The 16983-nt window shown below is 45.6% G+C and overlaps 2 protein-coding genes and 2 long non-coding RNA genes across 7 annotated transcripts; 1 reads left to right on the top strand and 3 right to left on the bottom strand.

Annotated features, from left to right (window-relative positions):
* Positions 1–121: 121 nt before the first annotated feature.
* LOC135649251 (uncharacterized) lies at positions 122–3432 on the bottom strand. Its single transcript, XR_010501206.1, has 4 exons — positions 3294–3432; positions 2887–3194; positions 2192–2390; positions 122–1662 (listed from the first exon to the last, which is right to left on the bottom strand). It is a non-coding gene; the product is annotated as an uncharacterized LOC135649251 (long non-coding RNA).
* Positions 3433–4077: 645 nt separating this feature from the next.
* LOC135649232 (transcription factor PAR2-like) lies at positions 4078–4872 on the bottom strand. Its single transcript, XM_065167431.1, has one exon. The coding sequence runs from the start codon at positions 4673–4675 to the stop codon at positions 4217–4219; it is 459 nt and encodes a 152-aa protein (XP_065023503.1). The 5' UTR covers positions 4676–4872; the 3' UTR covers positions 4078–4216.
* A 2742-nt stretch (positions 4873–7614) lies between these two features.
* LOC135649237 (uncharacterized) lies at positions 7615–10138 on the bottom strand. 2 transcript variants are annotated; one of them, XR_010501201.1, is made up of 2 exons: positions 9356–10138; positions 7615–8605 (listed from the first exon to the last, which is right to left on the bottom strand). It is a non-coding gene; the product is annotated as an uncharacterized LOC135649237 (long non-coding RNA). The 2 variants fall into 2 exon arrangements; XR_010501200.1 differs by having other exon boundaries at positions 7615–8453.
* Positions 10139–10442: 304 nt separating this feature from the next.
* LOC135649220 (glucan endo-1,3-beta-glucosidase 3-like) lies at positions 10443–12521 on the top strand. Of its 3 annotated transcripts, none has more exons than XM_065167414.1 (4): positions 10443–11025; positions 11123–11859; positions 12182–12212; positions 12319–12521. In XM_065167414.1, the coding sequence occupies exons 2-4, from the start codon at positions 11223–11225 to the stop codon at positions 12503–12505; spliced, it is 855 nt and encodes a 284-aa protein (XP_065023486.1). In that variant the 5' UTR covers positions 10443–11025; positions 11123–11222; the 3' UTR covers positions 12506–12521. The 3 variants fall into 3 exon arrangements, with proteins under 3 accessions (XP_065023486.1, XP_065023484.1, XP_065023493.1); XM_065167421.1 differs by having other exon boundaries at positions 10450–11025; positions 11293–11859; XM_065167412.1 differs by having other exon boundaries at positions 10443–11859.
* The last annotated feature ends 4462 nt before the right edge of the window (positions 12522–16983 follow it).

Raw genomic sequence — 16983 nt, 5'->3', positions numbered from 1 at the left:
CTCCCCATCACTGCCTCCCTCCATCTGGTGGCGTAATATTTTGTGGGCGGGGAGTGAAAATGCCTGATTTTTATTTGTCATCTTGGAATATGAAATTATACTTCGATCTAAAGATGTAGCAAAGCAGCATTAGTGGCAGGTGTGCCCATTCTTCCCAGATTTCAATCATTTACGAATGAAAAGGAAATAACATCATTAGTCATTGGAGAATTAAATTCCGTGACAATAATGAAATTTACGCTGAACACACTGCACAAAGCATTGAATACGAACATCGGCTACTTTTAAAAAGCACAGATAATATCTGCAGCATTGGTTAACAGCTTATCATACCCATTTCACCGAAAATATTCTTCACACTTCAACCAAACATAAATGTAAAGAATAAAGAAAAAAAAAATCTTTAAATGGATGAGCATATCAGTATGTCAAACCTCGATCTTATTCAAAAAAGGTCAAACATATGTAAAAAAAGAAAAAAGAAAAAAAGAGAGGATAAACTATCACAATCAAGTATGGAAGAGACTACCACGTGAATAGTAATTATAGAAGGTAACATATATTGAAAAGCAACAAATCTGTATCTCTTCAAAATTTCCACAAAAAAATTAAGAACCAACAAACAAAATAAAAACATAACCTCTTCAGCCAATTACCCATCCTTTGGGATCAAAAGGCCAACAAGTTCTCCATGAGTTCCAGTACAAAAAGGATCAGCATTAGGAACGTCAGCGAATGGCATGGGTTGTTACTTCCTAAGAAAGTGAATTGACACAATGTGAATTACACAATGCTTGAATTCAAGCTCTTGTTGAAGAAGATCAGAGGAAGCATCAAAAGGTTTACTCGGATAAGACAGGAAATTTAAACAACAAAGCTGCAATAATATTTGTTTCCTAAAAACCAAAAAAGAAGACCTAGTAAATTGACCTATTCAAGAGGATGCAGATCACGAATTCAGTTTCTAACCAATCCAAGATGGGAACTTAAAGAAGAGAACCATCCAAACTCCAAGACGCTATGAGTTCTAATACCAAATTGTCGACGAACTTCTCTAGTTTTAAGAAAATCAGTTGCAACCACAACAAGTTAGTCAAAAAGCAGTAAGCAATATACATTAAAAAAAATTTATAATTTTCCTAAGTCAAGAGATAAACTAAAGCTAATGGCTGGTTTAAATCACATGATCCTAGCAACATATCACCGGAAAATATGATCTGACCTTTATAGATATACTTTAATGTGTGCAGCCATTGGTATAGGTAAAAAAGAAGGAATATTTTCTCCTGTCAGCATCATTAGCCTTGATAAATTTGGTGAAGATCTGTCTCCATGAGCTCAAAAATATTTTTCAATCCCCTCCTTGATGGAGGCAACATGATTGTTCTTGATCTTTAGAGTATCCGGATGTCTCACAAGTCAGAGAAGCTTGATCCCACATATCTTCTTCATCGTAACTTTCTTTCATCTACTGTCAAATGCTCTGACTAAACAACTCCGTAACTTCCTTTTTCGAATAACCACCTTAATTTATATCTTCTCAATCATCACAGTCTTTCCAGTAAGAGTATCAACCATCAACTGCCGAACAAATAACTCTGTAGTAAATTGCTTTTCCCAATAACCTCCTAAATTTTATGTCTATTGGCATCTCCATATATCCTGGAAAAGTGCAGTGCTGGTGAATTCTGAAAAATAATAATCAATTGCAATGACTCAGACAAACCAAAATTATCTGCAACATCCAGTCAGCCGTAACTGCCGCTACATATCACTTGTTTCAACTTTGCAAATGCATCAAAGTTATATTCTAATTGAATTATATCTCTGAAAAGTGATAAATATGACAGAAACAGCTGCAGAAGGTGTAATATGGCCAAGCATATCGTATTTGAGAAACAGTCAATATCCAAAAAAATTGTGCGGCATGTTGACTGGCAAATCATTTGCTTACATCATCTTTTGCAAATCTAAAGAAATTTCAAGAATTTGCCTTGATTCTCAAATATCAACTTTTACTTCTTGACCTCGCAGAGCTAGTCAGCTATTTGATATTCCTTACGATGCTAGTCATATATTTGTTTCACACAGGCAATTCAACTCTTTTATATAGAAGATACACAAATTAACATGGACATTGACATATTTGCATGAGTATATAGATACTTAAAAGAATTACATGCGTACTTACATGAGCCTTTTCTTCATGAATTGAAGTTGGAATAACAAGTTCCATCCAAATCACGAGTGAAAATTCAGTTGTCCAGCAGTGGGTTTTGCGTGTGGCATAGAGGTAATAGCCTATAGTAACGCTTTTTGAGTACAAAGACTTCATTGCTACTCCATGGAGAACGAACAGCATGGGACCATCCCAAGGACATGTAGCAATGCTATAAAAACCAGGATCACTTCATTTTCATGAATTGGACTAATAAATCAGAATATGAGAAACTAGTCAACAAGAATTTAATATCAAAGAATCCATTCAAATGTAAGAAAATCGAAATTAACCTCCAAGCATGGCGAACAGAAAGCAGCAAGGAAAAGAGAAAAATGCAGACAAGTAGCTGCCATACAAAATTCATGCAAGTGCTTGATTGCAGATCACGCATACTTGGCTTGTAACTTGAGCAACGATAAGGACTATCACATTACAACAACGAAGATGGAGCACATTGGATCAAAACTCTTGGACCAGTTCTGAATGCAAGGAACTACACCTTTTACTTTATGGTTATTTTCATTTCAAAGAAAGCTATAGAAATCCACTAGAATTACCACTAAAAATGAGAACAGAACCCTATCATCAATTTATAGCATTTCATGCCCACTTACCGCAACAACCAACTTCAACCAGAGAAAGAAATTATCGGAAACGTCACTCACATGAAGAAACCCTGACCGTCTTTCGATGATCTTGCAGCATTTTCTGCTTCAAACTCCAAGAAATCCAAGAACCTCTTCGCCCCCCACCGCGCTTCCTGGCCGGCACACTTATCCACACGGATCGGACTCAGAAACAAAGGGCCGAGGGAGAAATAAACCACATCCGGCCCACGAATCACAAGCCCGGTAACGCCGACCACAGCGACGATAGAGAAAGGTATCCCCGCCGCCTGCTCGTGTTCTGCATCGTCCCCTTCCCCCAGGATCTCATCTCCTCCGCGCTTAAATCACGGCTTCCGCAACCACAACTTCGTTGACATCAACAGCGAGATATTCCCAATGAACAAACACTAAAGAACATCAAGAAAGATAACAAAGAAGACAGAATCGAAGTCTTTCAAACATACCATCATGCCGGGGGTTTCTTGCGATGGGAGGGAAGAGGTGGGGGCGTGGCACAGAGAGGCGTCGGGCATTGGGGTTTCTTGCGATGAGAGGAAGAGAGGAGAGGAGAGAGAGAGAGAGATGGAGGGAGGAGTCGGTTATAACGATGGTTCGATTCCCAATTACCAACCCACGCCGCGTCTTTGGGTACAAATACACGACACGTGGTTTAATTTGGTAGGTAAAATGGAATTGGGGACACATTTCATGCGGTATTCTCGTCTTACTTGAATGTGTATTTATACGGTATTATTATGTACTGTATCGACGATGATGCTATTATTATCTTGCTTAATTGAATCCATGTGTTTTCTGAGCTATCATTAATTGCGTTTTATGTGAAGAAACCCCATATACTTGAAACAAATTTGTATAGCTTGAATAAAAATTATATATAAAAGAAGAAGAAGAAGAAGAAGAAGAAGAAGAAGAAGAAATTGATTGATTCATCCCAAAACAATCATAGAAATTGGAGAAATGGATCATCGAGAGAAGACAGTTTGCCAATAATCACTCACTCACATTTGTTGTTTGATTGACGAGGAGGCAAATCTTGGTGTGTTGTTCTACACTGTTCATACTAGTGTTGTTTTGTTTTTGACCTCCTAATACTCCTTCACAAATCCACTTAAAAGATAAAAGAGGTCAGATCTACATATCACTCATTCATTAAGCATCATGAATGATAATGGTAAAATTGAGATTGTTATATTGGCAAAAGTCATAACCCAAGAAATTAACATAAAGTGCAAAGGAAAAACTAAGAATTATTTTTTCTCCAAACCTCTCTTCAGTGTTCTTACATCATAAAAAAGAAATAAAAAGGGAAAAGAAGAAAGAGAGAAGACAATCCAAAGATACATATCCGAGATAACCATGCATAGCATCACCCACCCATCACCACCCTCTTGTCCCGCTCCAACTCATCAAGCAAGCACGCAAGCGCCCTCATGGCACTCACCTGCCCCTGCAGCGCCTCGATGTAGTCGGCCGTCTCCTCGAACAGCCGCTCCACGCTCAGCTCCTCGCCGCCGGGGACCAGCCTCTGCAGAGCGTGAACCCGGGCGTCGACCTCCACCGCGTCGTCCTCGTTCTCTCCCACCCCAAGCTCCTCGACCGCCTTGGAGGAGGTCAACGCCTCGTCCTTGCACCCGCATGAGCCGCCGCTCGTCGCTCCTTTCCTCCGGAGGAGGCGGCGGTGGAGGGCTCGGCTCCAGTGGCGGCCACGGGAGGACCGGGCGAGGCCCATCTCGGCCGCCATCTTTATCCGCCTGCTCCTCTCCACGAGGCCGTCGTGGCCGCGCTCGGGCGAGAACATCGCGCGGTGGTCGTGCTTCTTGTCCATGGGACGGTAGGTGTGTTGTTGAGGAGCAGGGAGAGAGATGAGCACTATATATATCTATATATCTATATATATGTTGAAGAGAGAGAGAAAGAGAGAGATGGAACATAACATTTAAGAATGTTGGGGGTCTAATTCTCGAAGGAAATGTCAAATACCAGCGAGGAGAGAGGGAGAGCGGGTCGGAGGTGATTGCAATTGTTTTCTGGGGTTATGTGTGAATAGTTTCTGCGGGGAGCATGTTGCGGCAGATAAATGTGGTTTGTCTCGGCTTTTGCTGGGGAGAGCGGGCGTGGCATGGCTCAGCTGGTGGTTGCCGGTGCTTGGCTTTCACTCCTGTTGGTGTTAGGTCTGAAGATTACACGGGGGTCCAATCGAGACAACAAAGCAAAGAAGGTTTACAGTGGATTTCCAAGGAAAAAAAACATAATGTTGCCTTCACTGTTTTAGCATCATATTAACAAGTATTTTTCGGGGCACAGTGGATGTTCATTCATTCATTCAGGAAGAATGCTATGGGAGAGAGAGAGGGAGGGCCCCCGTCTACCGTGACATCCTCTGTCACCACTTGTAGTGCTCCTCCTACTTTCCGCTCTCAATCACACCATGTGACCGCTATGACATCTCCCACATGATCCCAAAAGTAAGCCGGTCGAACACTTTTGTCCCGGTCGCGCTACCAAACCCGGGAACCCTCGCTTCCACTGCTACAATTCACGGCGTGTACCATCCTCGACGCCTACCCAATCCCCGCCCTTCCACATGCACCGCAGAGGCCACGAAAGCCGCCCGCCCACATGATTTCTCAGGGGGCGCCTGCGCAGCCAGAATAAAGCCCAAGGAGACGGGTCGAGGCCCGTGGCAGCAACAGCAACGGCAGCAGCAGCGAGAGAACATGGCGTCACATGATGCCTCGAACCTACCGCCCATGTGCTCGGCCTCGGCGCGCACCACGTCGCCGGACCCACCACATCTCCGGTAGGCCTTCGGCGGCCGGGGCCCTCTCCCTCGCACCCGCACGGCGCTGGGCGTGGTGGGGGGTGGGGATTCTGTTCCACCCCTTTTTGCAGCGCCGTGGGGGCTGCATGTGGGAAGGAAGGCCTTGGGATCCTCGTGTCTGGTTGTGGTCTGGTCGGTGACGGCCATTATTGCTGCTGGTCTAGTCCTTTTCGTGGTGGCTTCCTGCTTCGCCGGATCCTCGAGGCCCACGGAATGGTGCAGTCAGAAGCTGTCTCATGGATTTTGTGCACAGTTTTTCTTTTTGGATAAAAAAATAAAAAAAATTTCTAAGACCTATTAATAGTTGTCATAGAAGCTGACCAACTCCTAATCCATCCTGAAATAATATTTAAATAATAATAATAATAATAATAAAAGATAACAATGAGGATTAGAATTGTTGAGGTAATGAGGGTTGGTTGACCCTTCTCTTTCTTGTGCTTAGCTAATGAAGGAAGAATGGTGGTTGTCCCAGTTCTTTAATCCTTTCCTTTCATTGTGCAAGATGGTGTCCTCAGATCAGAGCATTTCGGCCTTGTCTTGGTTGCAGTCGGAGGATGGATGTGGATGTTGGAGAAGTTGGACCGGATAAAAGTACTAAACAATGTGGCTTCCACCACCCAAGAATAGGTTGTCATGGCCCTTTTTTTGTTTATGTGATGTGGATTACGCCACAGCCGATTCTGGCCTTACATTATTTACATTACTTTCCCAGACCGACAGCCAGGAGGAACCTAAAAGAATTCACATATCCTCTTGCATTATAAACACCCCTTTAGTTTATGCTGGCTGCTATACAATAAAGTAATTCTCCACCACGGTGGTGGCTGGTCGTTAGGGGGTAGGGGGTAGGTTTAACATGTTTTCGGCTAAGTTCCCAATGACCTGTCATACTACTAAGGTCATGCAGATGCATCATTCTGCAAATCCTGCAGCAGTACCTTCTGTAAAGATTGTCACAAATCCAATCTTTACTTCACCACCATTCATTCGATGAACATATAATACAAGGAAACGTGTTGTTCTCGTTTACCTTTAAGAACAATCCTTGGCGAAACCTGTGGACAGGTGACACAGCACTTCTTTTTCGGTTTGTCCTATTCCGGGTGCAATGGTACAAAAGCTTCGCCCGGTTGTTCCTATCACAGCAGGTACAGAAATCTGTTCTCTTTCACTCGATATCTCAAATATGAAGATGTGACTTCAATCCTTGATCTTCTACCACGTTGAAGACATGCATGCAATTCACTGGAGAAGAAAATTCGATGAGATATAATGGATTGTCATAGTGAGTTTGTTATCAATCATAACTTCCATAATTAATCATCTATCAGTACTCAGAGGAAAACAAATATGCCAGCTAGCTATTGTTTGTATTGTCATGTGGGAACATCTTGTATTTTAATTTCTTTATAGAATCTTATGCTTAGGATTTGATGCATCGTACTTGATCTACTTTGCTTCTACTCCATGTTTATCCAAAGCACAATCCAAGAATAATCCATATGTGACTTTACTATGTTATGTCCCATACTCTTACATTTATAAATCACAAGTATTTACATTTATAACTTCCTCAGATCTTCCAATGGATGTCCACTTGATACACCATTAGTTCTCTTACATGGATTATAAATCACTAGTATTTACAATATTGCTAGGTGTTCAGCATTTGTGTCATTGAAGATTGCCAGCTGGGAAATCTATTAGGGTTTCCATTTATGCTGAAGTCCACACTGACACAGTACTGTTATTCTATAACACTAATGTTACAGAAGTGGCTGACACAACACTAATGTTCTTCTATAGCATATCTCACTTTAGACTTTTGGACTTGCGCTAAATAACTACGTATGCATGTCAAAGTGAAGACATACTTCCTAGTAATTAACCACAAACCAAGATAAAGATTTCATTTATTTATATTCTGCTAATGGCTACACTTAATATTTAAATGCTCATAAGATTTATTGAAAAACGGTTAGTTCCCAAGAATTATTGCACAAATAATCAGTAAAAAAGGCAACTAGGCAAAATTTTCAGCAGCAGAGCTAAATGATATTAGTATGGAATCGAGCAATCCTTTTAAATATAGAGGATAGCTGTAGGCAACTTTACCACATGAAGACGAGAAAGAATAGTTTTAGTCATCTAATAGATTCTCCTTGTTGGCACAAATTCAATCGTTTACCAGTGATTCTTGCAAGTTGCAGGAACATAATCTGCTTTGAAGCGATGAAACGTGATCCTGTCCTGCACTATATTATCTCTCGATCGTGGACCTTGGAGATGGACTTTCTAGCATGATGGCAGTCACCGCAAACTGTCAGATTTTTCATAACTGCTATTGGCATCCTGATTTTGTGTTTATCAACCCAAAGGCATTGGCTAATATATTACTCTGTATACACAGAACAGTCTCTTTGTCCAATTGATAGGAGTCAAGCAGCACCTCTCCAACTTCTGGCGCATAGCCAGCAAGCTAAACTTTGAAAAGCATCTCATACAAAGATAAATAGATGCGTTTAGTGTGTGGCGAGATCGATTTCCCATGAGTAACTGATGAAACATACCATCAATTTGGAGTGGCATCACTTTCTTCCACCACCAATTTTGATGCTCGTTCTGACATATCTTGCATCATTCTATCTCCTGGATCCCAAAAACATGATTGCCAATAAAAAAAATAACCCACATTGCAGGCTCCACTCGTTGACCTTATCGATCCGATATCACATCTTGATATCTCCATGTATCTGAAAAAAGCATCAAGCAGTGCAACCTACATATGGAAAATTCTGGAGACATTACCATTGCTGAAAATCATCTCCTCTGCTTCTTTTAACATCACACCATGCTTGACAACATTTACCATGTAAACATTCCTTATTGGATTAAAACAAGATTTTCCTTGGTCCACCAATCTTCCAATAGCTACAAGCATCAAGCAAAGTCAAACAATTTATCTAGATCGACAATTTCTGCCTTCATTCTTTCAAAGTGAACATCCGGGTGGGCATATTAAACATTAAATCAAAACTATTCATGTTTCTTCTAAAGTTTGCATGCACGATGATGATCAGGAAAATTGATGGCTGGGCAAAGGAAGATATGACGATCGAAGGCATTGCCTCAAAAACTTCAGTCGCACAGCATATATAGGATAACAAAGATATTAAATCAGGTTTAGTAAATTTATACTAAGGATATTGAATCAGGTTTGATGAGCTTGTAGAATTCTCTAATTTCAAAAACTAAGTCAACAAAATATGATGATTTGTTGCCCGATAACTAGTTTGGATATGGAACTCTGGAAATGGGAAAGAGTATAATTTAGCTCCTCTGACTGGTGACAGTCCCAGTCAAATTGTAGCTGCTAAGATGTTTGTCAGCATTGTTTACAAATAAAATAATGCTAGTCCGAGGATGAGTCACTTCACAGGTTAACCTCGCTTAGAGACCAACCTAATCATCACAAAGTACTGAAAAAAAAAAAGAAAACACAATGTAGAAGTTGAACTTTCTCTAGCAAGATCTACTGCATGAAATAACCCAGGTAACTGCCCAATTAAGTTGAAGGCCGCCCAAGCATATACATGATGACAAGACAACTTTATTGAACAAAATAAAAATTGTTTCAACTATAAAATTTGTTAATTGCATCCATAAATAGTCAGTTCTTACCAGCACATCATCTGCCACTCCGTGATACAGCATCCTTCTGCAGCATTTTGTCGAACAACTCGCTAGCGTGGTCGATATTATCATATGCCCATGCCAACCGATGCAACAAGTTCTCTGAGAACAGCTCTCGCGTCAGGCACCATAACGCTTCGTGGACTGACCCAAAGCTCCTATACATAAGGATCATTACAATGGAAACGGACACCCGGGTCTCGAGCCCAAAATTGATTGCGTACACCGTGGCCTGCTCTGGCTGGATCAAGCCCGGCGCCAGGAGACTGTCGGAGGCGAGGAGGAAAGAGAAATTGTATGCAGCCCGGGGTGGTGGGGTGAGGAATACGGAGCTAAAGAGAAGGTAGGTCGGAAGGAGCGAGACCCGACGTGGGTGTTTAGGGGACCGAAGACGACGTCGACGTAGGAGTGAAGAAGGAGTGCTTCGGCAGCCGGATGAGAGGAAGAGATGGGGAGAACGGGGAGGAGGAGCTTCCGTAGCTTGCTCGGGGGAAGAGGTGAGTGACGGGCGTGGGGCTTGCTTGATCTGTTCTCATGGCGGGAGAATGCGGGTGGCTAAGGAGAGACGCTAATAAAACGGGGCTAGTAGGTTTGGAATGGACCCGTATGGGTTTACCCGCATGCGAATTGGGTTGGTTGGGCATAAAGAATGGATCCGATTGATCCAAACATTCATTATATCAAATGAATCAGGTGGAATGTAATTGTCATGGAGTGGATCAAGTTGGATGTGTCAGATTCGGATCATTTAGAGGGACAACGGGTCCTACTACACTGGTAAGATTGACCCAATCCTGTGTACGTTACACCATTCAAGTAACTTTGCTGAATCAGCTTGAGGCCATATATTAGACGTGAATGCGCTTTAGGCTTTTTATTTAGCTTATGTTTCACGCACACATCAGTAGTATCCGCAATCATGCACCAATGTCTCTAAGGTTTCGATCTTAAAGTTCGTGCCAGGTTGACTCAACTCGATGGGAAGTCAAGCATCTGGGTCTCGAAACCACAGTCACTGATAGGCCGCAAGCAACGAAGAGGATCTCGAGACCAAAGAAATGGCACTGTCAGAGAGTCCAAAAAGAGGGAAAGAAGTAAAGCAGCTCAACACCACCTTTCCCACATGATTTAGTCCCATAGACATAGTAAAAGCGTGGGATAAAGGAGAGGTTCCCACCTCCACCACCACCACCACCACCCCTCGTTTCATCATCATTATGACCATCATCAGCCAACCCACGCAGGGATTCTTCACTCTCACACCACCTTCCTCTTTCCACTGCTGCCGCTGGAGTCGCTACTGCTGTTGCTGCTGCTGCTTTCCTCTGCAACCTTTTCCTTTTCTGCTCTTTTCCACCACCTCCTCTTGCGTGCGCCTCCCGAGCTCCCATCCTCCCCTCCCAAGTCTCCTCATATTCTCCCCCACTGCAATCATGAAGGGAACTTGTGTCCTGTCGGATATATATCGTGAGATGAAGGTAAAATTGCTCCTTTTCACTGCTTAAGTAGACTTGCTTGTCCCTCTTGAAGCGCAACTCTTCGCAAGAGCACCTGAAACAGAGAAGCAGGAAAAGAGAAGGTGAAGAAAGATCGGAGGAAGACATTAAAAGATATGGGTGTCGATGTCATCGTCTTCTTGTTCGGACTTATTTACTCGGGTCAGTACAAATTCTCTGCGTTTTCCCCGTCCATGTTGGTTAAGCAAGTAAGATAGATACTTTCCTTGCCACCATTACCAAACTTGAGAAGCGTCAGGATTAAGAAGAACCGAAGTCCACTCAGCTCTTCGAGGATGAAGCACTCACCATACACCTGAGAGGAAAAGAAACTCTTTGACCATACTCTTATCATTCTCATGGCAATAAAATCTTCAAAGCTTTGCACATGCATTTGTTACCATCAGTTCTTACAAATCGTCTCTGCAGGAGTAGTCGCTAAAGGATCAGAGGATGGTCTGTCATCCGGTCCATCTCTCGCACGGACAACCGATTCCAACAAAGAAATGGTTTATGAACCTGGAAAACAATTCAACAGGTTTCTACTAGCTGAAACCGAGCTGCAATCCTCGAAGACGATGCCGGAAATGGATGTTGTCACTCCGATAACTACAGTTCCGGTGCTCAACCCCACGATCACCACCCCAACTACTACGACTCCCGACTACAATCCATTTCCCACAACATCGACCACTCCGACTACGGACCCATATTCCACTCCGGCGATGGTGACCCCATCATCATCATCGTCATCCAGCCAAAGCTGGTGTGTTGCAAGCCAGACTGCATCCAAGACTGGACTGCAGGTTGCTCTAGACTATGCGTGTGGATATGGCGGCGCAGATTGTTCGGCAATTCAGGAAGGTGGCAGCTGCTACAACCCGAATACAGTCCGTGATCATGCATCGTATGCATTCAATGAGTACTACCAGAAGAACCCAATTCCTACCAGCTGTGATTTTGGAGGAGCAGCTGTGATTACCAATGTGGATCCAAGTAAGTTTGATCACATCTCATTGCTCTTTTACCACAGATTTGAGCAAATCTTATGCTTCGTGACTAATAGTGATCAAATCCTATAACTCGGAGTATTTTGAGAGAGAAAATGGTCACAATGTGCCAAATGTCTGCATATAACTTGATGGTATCAGGTTCTACCTTATCCTACCACTCAAGACTAACAGACACCGATAGCTTTGCTTAGGCCAATCAAATTCTGAAAGCAACAACGATTTGACACATCCACCTGTATTGGATCTGGGTGCTCATTTACGTAACGTCTAGTTCTCGGCAATCTTCTCACTGTGTGCTCTCGCAGGTACTTCAACGTGTCAGCATCCATCAACAAGGTAAAATCTCCTCCCTGAAGACAATTTTCTTTTGCAGCAGAATCCAGTTACCTTTACGATCATCGCAACTGACAGAAGAATTATCTGCTAACACCTGCACTGACAGCACAAGCTCATCTGTCCTCAACACGACTATTCCTACTGGATCAACAGTCTTCGGATCTGTTCCTCCGGCAACGAGTGGCTCCACCTTGATGTTAAACGGCATGACGCTTGTAATCACCGTAACATGTCTTGTGATGTCACTCTTCTTCTCAAGTGTCTGCAAAATAGACACCAAAGATATTCTGTAATGATTCCAAAGAGAAATGGCTCGATGGCCATTGTTTGCTCCAGCACCTATGGGTTCCCACAGCAAGGAGGCAAAGAAGCCCTCTTGATGTCTCATTCTAGGAGTGGAGAAGTTGACCGTGAAGTACTTTCTAGCAGAGCCCAAGGCCAGCAGAGTGTGTTACTCGAAAGCTTCCAGTAGCTAGCAGAGATAGATGAACAATTAACTTCTTTTAGTGAATTATAGAACAGTTTTGATTGTACTTCTTTCTTCTAATGTGAATAAGTAGTGTTGGTAAACAAATACGCCGATGAGTAAACACGGTTTGGTCCATGGGTCGATGTCGGGAGTTCGCGATCGGTTGAAAGAAGTGCCGAAACCGACTATGTTAGGAAGTCAGGATGCGGTGGCACCGTCTGAGGGATGGCATCTCTCGGTCGGGGCACTGACTCCGTCTTCCGGGAAGGTGTCTCCTGATCGGGACGACAGCGCTTCTTAGGAGGAGCCGAGCTCCTGCACAGAAAGCCCTCGTCGAGAGTTCCCGACAGTGGCCCCTCGTCGAATAAGTTGGTGGTAGCCTCCCTTTTTTCTTTCCCTAGCTAGATGCCCGTCAGGGGCTTTTATACCATTGCGCGAGGATTGATTGTATGCAGATTTGGCGCGGTGGTCGATCCTCGATTGGCGAGGTGGTACCTTTGCACGGTCGTCGTCCGGAATGCATAAAATGGCACCATACGACGCCGTCCCGAGCTTTCCGGGATGGGACGTACCGAAGGGTGCCTCGGTACAGATTATGGCTTAGCGTGTGGAAGAACTCCTCGTGCTGACTTGGCAGGGGCATGGGTTATGACTTAGTTGGAATCCAAAATATACCTTATCACTTCTCCCTCCTAAGGCGTGCCACAAGGTCCTTGCAAGAGGGCGAGGGGCATGCCTGGCTCGTAGGAGTGTCGCGTGTGGATCGATTGCTTGTGAGGGGTAGTCGGGCTGTTTTATCATGGGGCTGCTCGGTGGGCCGTGCTTCGCGCCTCGGGCGAGGGTTGAAACTGTTGGACGAGTAATTGAACTTGGGCTCAGGTTTGGACTGGCTAGTCGCTGGTCGAGGAGCCGAGCTACGCGACTCGGACAAAAACTGAACCTATTGGCCGAGTAACTAAACTAGGGCTCAGGTTTGGACTGGCGAGTCGCTGGTCGGGGGGTCGAGCTGCGCGACTCGAAAAAAGACTGAACCTGTTGGCCGAGCAACTGAACTCAGGCTCAGGTTTGGATTGGCGGGTCACTGGTCGAGGGGCCGAGATGCGCGACTTGGGCAAAGATTAAACCTATTGGCCAAGCAATTAAACTCGGGCTCAGGTTTGGACTAGCGAGTCCCTGGTCGGGGGGTCGAGCTACACGACTCGGGCAAAGACTGAACTTGTTGGCCGAGCAACTAAACTCGGGCTCAGGTTTGGACTGGCAAGTCGCTGGTCAAGGGGCCAAGCTGTGCGACTCGGGCAAAAACTGAACTTGTTGGTCGAGCAACTGAACTTGGGCTCAGGTTTGGACTAGCGAGTCATTGGTCGGGGGTCGAGCTACACGAATCGGGCAAAGACTGAACCTGTTGGCCAAGCAAACTGAACTCAGGCTCAAGTTTAGACTGGCGAGTCGCTAGTCGGGGGGCCGAGCCGTGCGACTCAGGCAGAAATTGAACTTGTTGGCCGAGCAACTAAACCCAAGCTCAAGTTTGGACTGGCGAGTCATTGGTCAGGGGGCCGAGCTACGCGACTCGGGCAAAAACTAAACCTATTGGCCAAGCAACTAAACTCGGGCCCAGGTTTGGACTAGCGAGTCATTGGTCAGGGGGCCGAGCTGAGTGACTCAGGCAAAGACTGAACCTATTGGCCAAGCAACTGAACTCGGGTTCAGGTTTGAACTGGCGAGTTACTGGTTGGGGGGCCAAGCTACGTGACTCGGGCAAAGACTGAACATGTTAGCTGAGCAACTGAACTTGGGCTCAGGTTTGGACTGGCGCAAGCAGGCTTCTGGTGGGAAATTTCCTGTCACGAGTGGCATAGCCGAGGAGACTGGGGAATCCAGGAGTTATGGTGGGTTTGAATGTCGCGATCTTTTCCGTCAGGAGCAGGCCTCTGGCGGGACTTTCGAGACTGGGGAATCCGAAGATATCCGGGAGTTATGGAGGTTTTGAATGCTGCAATCATCTCTTTCCTCGGGGAGCCCAAACGTCAGCTTCTGGGTGGCGAGTTTCTTCTTTATAAACCCCTAACTGTGGAATGTGATGGCATTGCTCGATTGTTGTTTTCCCTGCTTTCACCTCGGCTAGCCACTCATTTTTTTGAGGTCGGGATATCTTCATCTTCTTCTCCCCCCCCTCTTCGAGTCGATCGGTTTTCGAGATCAGTGGCTCAGTCTCCGGTAGTTCTAGGGTAGAGGTGATTAGTTCTTCGTTGGGCGGCTCGGACTCGGCCGATTCGAAGGCCTTTGTGGCCCTGCAAGTGATTAGGTCATGGCACGAGGTCAATTCGGTGGTGCCTGAGAACTTATTAGGTCCAATTCGGGATCACTATAGTATCCCTAAGGACTATGAACTTCATGCTCCACGCCCGGGTCAATGTCCTCATGACACATTTCCCAATGGATTTGGGCTGACCACGGATGCTCTAGAGGCAGGGCTACGTTTCCCGCTGCATCCGGTCATCCAAGAATGCCTTCGCTGGTGGGGGATCTCTCTATCCCAAATGGTGTCGAATTCCTGGTGCAATATGGTGATTTTCCTTGATGAATGTCGAGGGGTAGGGATTGAATCGACCCGAACCCTCTTCTTGGCCTGCTTTCACTTGTGCAAGAGGCGGGGCAGGTATTACCTAACAGCCAGAAGTGGGTTTAGGATTAGTGGGGCACCCTCCAACAACAAGGGGTGGAAGGCCTGTCACTTCTTCGTGAGCTGCAGTCGAGGGTGGGAGTTTTGCGTCGGGTGGACCTCCCGGGCGATCAACAACGTTCCCCCTTTTCTTTCGCATGAAGAGACCGAGCATGTGGAGCGACTGAGAGAGATCCTGTCCTCCTCTCGGGCCATCAGGGGGATGACCGAGGAGTGGTTGGTTGAAGTGGGGCTAAGTCCAGCCACTAGGGGTACGATCAGATTCGTGCGCGGGTGTTCACTCTCTATCTTTCTTTTCCTGACACCTCACTAATCATGCCTTTGTTTCATAGAGATGGTGAACCTCCAGATTCTGAAGAGGATGCCACATACTGCGGCTGTGGCGCAGCCAACCCGAGATCGTGAAGGATTTGGCTCCGGGGTTCCTTCGAAAAAGGGAACGTCGACCCGTGGGTCGAAGTCGCCCAGGGATCCGGAGGTGGGTCGACCAAAGAAGAAGGCTAAGGTCGACATCCGGAAGGTTTTGGAGAGCATGGCGACCCACGGGATGGCAGCCCCAAGGATGGGTGAGTTGGGTGGCGGCCTCCAGGGCGAGGGCTTAGCGCGTGCATGGGAGAGGGGGCAGGCTGCCTCTCCTGGTGAAGGCCCCTTGTAGAGATCCGTAGTTTGCCCGAATTTGATGCAGGACTTGTGTTGCATCTGTGCTCGCTTCGAAGGGAAACCTTTTTCAGGCCCTTGGTATGGCTGACCTCGCAGATGAGGAGCCGGGGGCTCCCTACAGTACCAGATGGCCAACTCTCAAGGCTGAGAGTAGGATCTGGTCCGATGGGTCGGCGCTCAAGAGTTCTCATGAGGGGTGTTGCATCCGACACTGGCGAAGCAGCTATAATGTTCACCCTCCATGGTATTGATGGATCGGGCGGCCAAGTCCCTCGTTTGGGTGAGCTCAGCGTTTTTCTGGCTACCGTCTGAAAATGGTCACTGACGCTGATCCTTATGCAGGGGTAGCACTATACCATGACCTTAATCGACCATGTTTACGATGCCGGTAGGGTGATTGAACACATGGGTGAGATGAACTCGAGCCTTCGCCGAGAGATCGAGGAGCTGAAGGGCGGGCCTGGTCCAGCGACCGTGGCGACGGCCGAGCAACGTGCCACGAATTTGGAGGCCGAAGTCAAATGACTAAAGGCCGAGCTAGTTGACTCTCAATACCAATTGAAGGAGAGTCGGGGGTGGGTTCGGGCTTTAGATGATGAGCTGCTAACCCTTTTGTGAAACATCCAAGCTACGCAGTCTACGAAGGCCGAGGTCCCCTTCGATGATAACTTAAGGGTCCCCCGAACTGAGGGGCATTTGCAAATCTTGCCTTTTTGTCTCTTGGTCCGATCGGGTTTTTGAATTGTAACACCTGGACCAAGTATAATTGACGTGCCTTTTGAATTATGGAAAGCATGTTTACGAGTTTGATGTACCGACGTGTCTATGGATATAATTTTTTGAGATTTGCGGTGTTCCACGTTCTTGGTAGAAGTTTTCCCTCCATGGTTTCGAGGTGGTAAGTTCCTTCTTGGACTAAGTCATAGACCCGGTAGGGGCCTTACCAGTTCGGCGCCAGCTTT

The sequence above is a fragment of the Musa acuminata genome, chromosome BXJ1-4 (assembly GCF_036884655.1).
Source record: "Musa acuminata AAA Group cultivar baxijiao chromosome BXJ1-4, Cavendish_Baxijiao_AAA, whole genome shotgun sequence".
Lineage (NCBI taxonomy): Eukaryota > Viridiplantae > Streptophyta > Magnoliopsida > Zingiberales > Musaceae > Musa > Musa acuminata.
This window is presented reverse-complemented; position numbering and strand designations above follow the sequence as displayed.

Bases quoted from the DNA above. Each gene is read 5' to 3' on its own strand.
- LOC135649232 (XM_065167431.1), bottom strand. From the start codon at position 4,675: ATGGACAAGAAGCACGACCACCGCGCGATGTTCTCGCCCGAGCGCGGC.
- LOC135649220 (XM_065167414.1), top strand. From the start codon at position 11,223: ATGGCAATAAAATCTTCAAAGCTTTGCACATGCATTTGTTACCATCAG. The intron at 11,860-12,181 runs GTAAGTTTGATC...GTGCTCTCGCAG, and splicing joins GATTACCAATGTGGATCCAA to GTACTTCAACGTGTCAGCAT. The intron at 12,213-12,318 runs GTAAAATCTCCT...CTGCACTGACAG, and splicing joins TGTCAGCATCCATCAACAAG to CACAAGCTCATCTGTCCTCA.